Source organism: Patiria miniata, unplaced genomic scaffold (genome assembly GCF_015706575.1).
Source record: "Patiria miniata isolate m_02_andy unplaced genomic scaffold, ASM1570657v1 HiC_scaffold_24, whole genome shotgun sequence".
In the NCBI taxonomy this organism is placed as follows: Eukaryota; Metazoa; Echinodermata; class Asteroidea; order Valvatida; family Asterinidae; genus Patiria; species Patiria miniata.
The window spans coordinates 13,229,012-13,235,011 of NW_024037063.1; the positions used below are offsets into that span (position 1 = coordinate 13,229,012).

At 41.1% G+C, this 6,000-nt stretch overlaps 1 protein-coding gene across 1 annotated transcript in view; it reads left to right on the forward strand.

The window, feature by feature from the left end:
* Window positions 1–4,894, forward strand: part of LOC119731950 (ATP-binding cassette sub-family F member 3-like) — a 28,795-nt gene extending 23,901 nt beyond the window's left edge. The window contains exons 16-19 of the mRNA XM_038205275.1: window positions 925–1,105; window positions 2,558–2,690; window positions 4,008–4,095; window positions 4,627–4,894. Coding sequence (XP_038061203.1) covers window positions 925–1,105; window positions 2,558–2,690; window positions 4,008–4,095; window positions 4,627–4,779 — 555 coding nt within the window. The 3' untranslated portion in view covers window positions 4,780–4,894. The remainder of the gene's footprint in view (window positions 1–924; window positions 1,106–2,557; window positions 2,691–4,007; window positions 4,096–4,626) is intronic.
* Window positions 4,895–6,000: the final 1,106 nt, after the last annotated feature.

Consider the following 6,000-nt stretch of genomic DNA (forward strand, 5'->3'; position numbering starts at 1 on the left):
TATAGAAAATATCGTTAAACTGACTTAATTCACGCTTTGGGCTTGTAGATGCTGGAAAAACCAAGAAAACCTATCATATTCTTGTAGTCTGGTTCCCTGACCCCACTTAAGATGAAACGGAGCAATTAATACACTTTGGGGAACTGTAAGGTCAGAGAATCAGTCTAGCAAGCTTGAACCCCTTCACAGGTGGGTAATCAATTGCAAAGAAAAGTCAGAATAACTAAATATGAAAAAGTAGGAACAGTTTTTGAAAAAAGCCAGTTTTCTCCAACGCTGGTTGGCCGACCAGCGTTGGAAAAATACAGTTTTTCTTGAAAATGACAGCACACCAGGAGCCATGGTTTTAAAGAATGTTTTAGACTGTCATTCCCTAACAATTCAGTAAGGTATTACGTGATAATTTGATCATTCCGTTCTTTAATGTTTGCAAATGTTGTATCTTCCCTTTAAGTGGTAGTTATATTTTATAGGAAACTAAGGGGGCCCATTTTTGGTCAATTTTTGGGGGACAGACCTACAGACCAACCGACCATCCAACCAACCACCAAGTGACATGTAGAAGCTCCTGTCAGAGCTTAAAACACTGCACCACGAGTAAAACCTTTTCTCAGTAAATCCGGTTTAAAACAATGACAATGATGACAAGACACAATGTTCACGAAAAGGAAGATGAAGCTAGTGCCAGCTCAAGCACGATGCGTAGTGAATGCACAAAACTCTGTTGATTCGTGCAGCACCCACTTGAAAAAAGGGTAAAAAAGTCATATTTTGTTCAAAATACTATGTTAATCTAGAAAAATAGGGAAAAGGATTACTGCTTGAGGTTGCAGAAGTCAGTTTTGACTGCTAAAGACCATTTTATAACTGAAGGGAAAGAGGTTTCCTAAAATACGCTGTTATTGCTTGTATTTCCTCCCTTAGGTTGGAGAGAACGGTTCGGGAAAGACAACGTTACTCAAGATCCTGATTGGACAGTTGGAGCCCATCTCTGGTGTAATGCACCGGCACAGAAACCTGCGAATCGGCTACTTCAGCCAGCATCACGTGGACCAACTCGACATGGAGCAGACCTCGGTCGAGGTCATGGCCTCCCGTTTCCCTGGTGAGTTGCCGTGACGACCGGCTCCAACCAGAAAGTGTAGTGCAAACGAATGGAGTACGCGCGCATGTTGGTTCACGGGCTGATCACGCGCTGAAGTCTTTCACACACATTTCGTGCACGTGACATATTCATTTCGGTGCTCCATAAATCCCCTTCATTTGGTCGTTGGCTGTTGATTACATGTCATTGAATTATTCTCCCCAACCCATGGCCCACGCTGCACAACAAAATTAGAAGTTCCATTCCATGGTAAATAAAAGTTCTTTTCCAGAGTTATGCTCTTGGTGGTGCTATAACATGCCTACCAATCTGATAATGCGGATTTACTCAAGAATTGTATAAAACTAATAATGAATGTTTCAATTCTTGCAGTTGAAGGAATAATTTCATTCTTAAACAGATGGAATGTTCCATTCCACTTAGCTTTGCCTCGTGGAATGGAACATTCCATCTGTCACCTCATGAAATTATTCTTACCATTGCACTCGAATATTATACATTATTATTTATATCAGGCTTCCGGCGGTAAAAATAAATCAGCATATTGTATGCTTTCATAAAAAGTTGACTGCAATAACATTGTTATTGCAGTCAATCCGGGCATTTTCGCAGGTTCCCGCTTGATCAAGAGCATAGAAAGTCACAGTTGTCAACCACTCAACAGAGCGTAGCGCGCGCGCGTACCGTCGAACACGGAACACGCCGCGCGCATGCAGCGCGCAGAAGGCCAGGTATACGCGCACTGTTGTTAACAATTACAGTGGCAGCTTCAAAACATTTGATGTAAACGAAAAAGATGTAATGAAGACAGTGTCTTGAATTGTGCTTCTTGCGGATCAAGTCAGCCTGATATAAATAATAATAATAATATTGGATGGCTTGTTTTCGGTGGATACAAGAATATATTGCACTCGCTATGACAATATTGCACTTCGACTCGTGCAATATTGTCATAGCACGTGCAATATATTCTTGTATCCACCTCAAAGCCATCCAATATTATATAATTGTTCATGAGTGACTCCGGAACATTGTATAATATTCAATTTGCAAACGTCTCTTGTTGAATGATGTCAAATGTCATCATGAAAATTCTTGGTCCTGGCTCCCTGCTATACATCATGATGCGTGAGGCTGGTGGTAACCAGTGATGCAACAATCCTCAGTAGGCTGGTTCCGAATAATCTTAACTAGTTTAACTATTGTCAAGTAGCGTGGGTCCGAGTGCAGTCAGTCAAACTATGGTTAACCACATCCAAAATACTGTGAAACTTGGTGCGGTCTATGGTTATCAGAATTTTGTATTTACAAATCCGCAAATAGTTTAGAACAAGAATTTCTATCAGTAGTGACCTTTATGATTTTGCTCACATTCTAATGATTGCTATTCTCAAGAGGAAAATTCACAAAACATGATTTTCAGTTGGAATAATGAACTTTTTTCTTCAACAGGTCACACAGTTGAAAGATACAGGCATCAACTCGGCAGTTTCGGTGTGACAGGTGAACTTGCCACGCGAACGGTTTCCAGTCTCTCTGGAGGGCAGAAGAGTCGTGTGGCATTTGCTCTCATGTGCATGGGGAAGTAAGTGAAATAAAGGACAAACATGGGTTAATTCATCAAACTAATCCTAAACAGTGAAGTCGAACACTAGAAAAATCATGTGGTGTCATGTAGTAAAGTCTGTTACAAGCCAAGGTGGCCCATCAGATGGCGTTTATATTCGGTTTCCTTTGCATGAAATGACTGAGAATATTTCTATTCCCCCTGGATTGGATGCCAGTCCATCGCAGGTTACTCCCCAGCTCATGCCAGCGGTTGACCAGCAAAAGATTGTTCATTATAGCAATTCCACGCCACCGATTCTCTGAATATAATGGCTGGGCTCTAGCGCCCTCAATCCTACGAAATCCTCCAAAACCCCCTTTTAGATTTGACATGATGGTAAGGCTTAAAGATATAGTCCATCATTTGTAATTTGTGCATTTTGTTCGTTTGAAGCAACAAAGTGTTCAAAATCTAATGAAGGATACTGAACAACTAAACCTGATGAAGTTTCAGCTCAGCTTCAGCTGTATATTCTGAGAAAAACAGCATTCTAGGATCTCAATTTTAAATCAAAAGTTGCTGAATCATGTTTTGAATTGGGCCTGAATTCAGCGTCCGAGACACGTTCTCACTGAGCCGATTGCAGCTAAACGCGATGTCGCGCACTGATCCGACGAATTATAGCAACCGCGTGTGCGTCGTGCCAATGCTTGCGCGCGCTTCGCCGAACAACAAAACGAGCTACTATTTTAAATTTTCCTACGGTGCGTCTTAATTTTGGAAAGGCCTTCTTTCGTTGATTACTTCAAAATGACAGTTTGCCAGAAAAAAATAATTTCACAGGGAGTTTAGTCCCCTTACTATCTTTCAACCAAGTATGTTTTTCAACAATAATTACGCCAGTTACTTTTCGGATGGCTGCAAATGATGGACTATAACTTCAATTGGCCTGATATGAGCAGATACGAGGATTAGGCTGTGGTACAAAAACACGTTTTTCACTATTGCAAAACTACTACATTGGGATTTAGGGTAATTGCATTGTACAGTATACAATTGTTGCCTGCTGTGGCAGGGTCCATGCCGTTTTGTACACCCGAGGGGGCAAATGTCACACAAATATAATACAACCCGATGGAAACGACATTTTCAACAGCAAGTAAGATCACTCATGTACCACTCGTGCGCGGCGAACATCGTGTGTGTGGCATGACACGTGATCGATGATGGACCAATTAAAAATTCACAATATATTACCGTGGTATAACAAACATGTTTGACTTACCAAACATGCCAAAGCATGTTTACAAGTGTACAAACTCATTTCTTTTTGTTATTTTCTTTCCTGAACAGTCCCAATTTCCTTGTTCTTGATGAGCCTACCAACCATCTGGATATAGAAACGGTGGAGGCATTGGGCAAAGCAATCAACACGTTCAAGGTACCATGTTTTGTGAAAAGATAAATGAGTCGATGAATGATATCCTAAAGGGAATATACAACATTTGCTTTGGCTGCAATTTTCAAATTAAAAATAAAAAAATGCGGTTGTTCCAGAGAAAAGTTCTGTTGGATTTTTATACCAACATGTATGTGTTACATGTATTTGTAACATGATCCATCTCCATCTCAATAAGGATGGCAATATGACATGTAAATAAAACAGTTACTCCCAAATTTGATTGTTCTCCATAATGATTTCTCTCTTTGGTGTAAAAGATTGGCCAAACAAAATCCATTTTAAAATTTGATTTCGAACTTCAAACTCTGTTCGTGAAATACTTAGTTCTTCATTTTATGGGAAGTTTGGAGAATTTTGTTGGAGGAAGAGTGAATAAATTTAGACTGACTTTGTTTTTTCACATTTTTCTTTACTTTGTTTCTCAGTCTGCCACAGGACATTGACACACTGTCGTAAACAATTTGCTGTAGTAAACAAAAACATGGTTATTTTGTTGTTTGGCCTTTGCAGGGAGGGGTCATGCTCGTTTCCCACGATGAGAGCCTTATACGCTTGACCTGCAAGGAATTGTGGGTGTGCGCCGATGGCGACGTGAAGTCAATGGAGGGCGGGCTGGACGAATACAAGAGAATCGTGGAGGCGGAGTTTGCCGCCCAGAAATAAGGCCAATGTCATTCTTAGAATCAGAAGGTCCCCTTGCAATATGCCATGTGGTTTTCTCTTGTATGAGATATAAGCAGAGAGCCAATAAGAAGCATTACTACACCTCATAAATATTCATGATCAAATTGGAGCACGTCATTGGCCGATCGCGCGTCCGGGAAGTAAAAGTGATACGCCCAGGTGACGTCATCCCCGTGAGTATCCAGCTCACTGCCATGCGGTATTTTTTTTCTGGTAGCAACAAAAATTCCCTCTGGAACCCGCCTCGTAGACATATAGTCTGTGGCATTAATCTTTACGGAACCAGTCTGATGTTGTAGTCCTTGTAACTACTGCAGTAAAGACTCATTAAAGAGTGTTGGCACCAGACTATTTCATTGACTGACGTAGAACTTGCACATCTTGTGCTGAATAAAGATACAAAACCTACAAAGGCCGTTATCGACAAGGCAGTGAGGCTACTAAATATTTATGACGTGTAGTAAAACAAATACAGCATGGTTTGTTTCTGGAAAGTACATGTAGTAGGAATTACTGGTCCCTCAATGTAGATCAGCTTCAACCTCATCCCCAGGGTGTCGAACAGTACGCGCCCATCACTACCTGCTCTCTCACCTCGGTATTGGATCATTTGCATGTGCAAGGTTTTTGGACACGTATGCAAATGAGGAACAGTCTGGTGCCTGGATATGCGTTACATTAGCGTTTGTTTTTGTATGCGGTGTCTGGGGGTAAAAACAGAGTCAATTCGTCGCAGCGCGCGTGAACACGGCGTGAGTTACGAAAACACGATTTTTAAAATTAAACTGTTAGGATCTTATCGAGACAACATGCAGTATCACATTTCATATTAATATGAGTAAATTGGGAAAGGAAATTAGTATTTTTGAGAAGGCGTGGACGAATGATCGCGAAAACACGTACTGCACGTTGTGAATAATAGCACCAAGTACACGATAAAAATCCATTACTAGCCAATCGCGGTATCGAATCAGGATACAGGAAGAAAGTTTCCTATCCAGGGCTTACTATTGGAAACCAAGTTGGAAATAAAGTGAGCACTGGGGACGAGGTTGGATCAGCTTGACTACCTCCCTCAGCTTGACTACCTCCCTCTAACCACACACACACAAATCATGTGGAAGTAACATAAAAAAATATCGAAGGGGTGTGGACCTTTATTTGCTCGATATGTTCCAGCCAACAGAGAATAAAGGATGC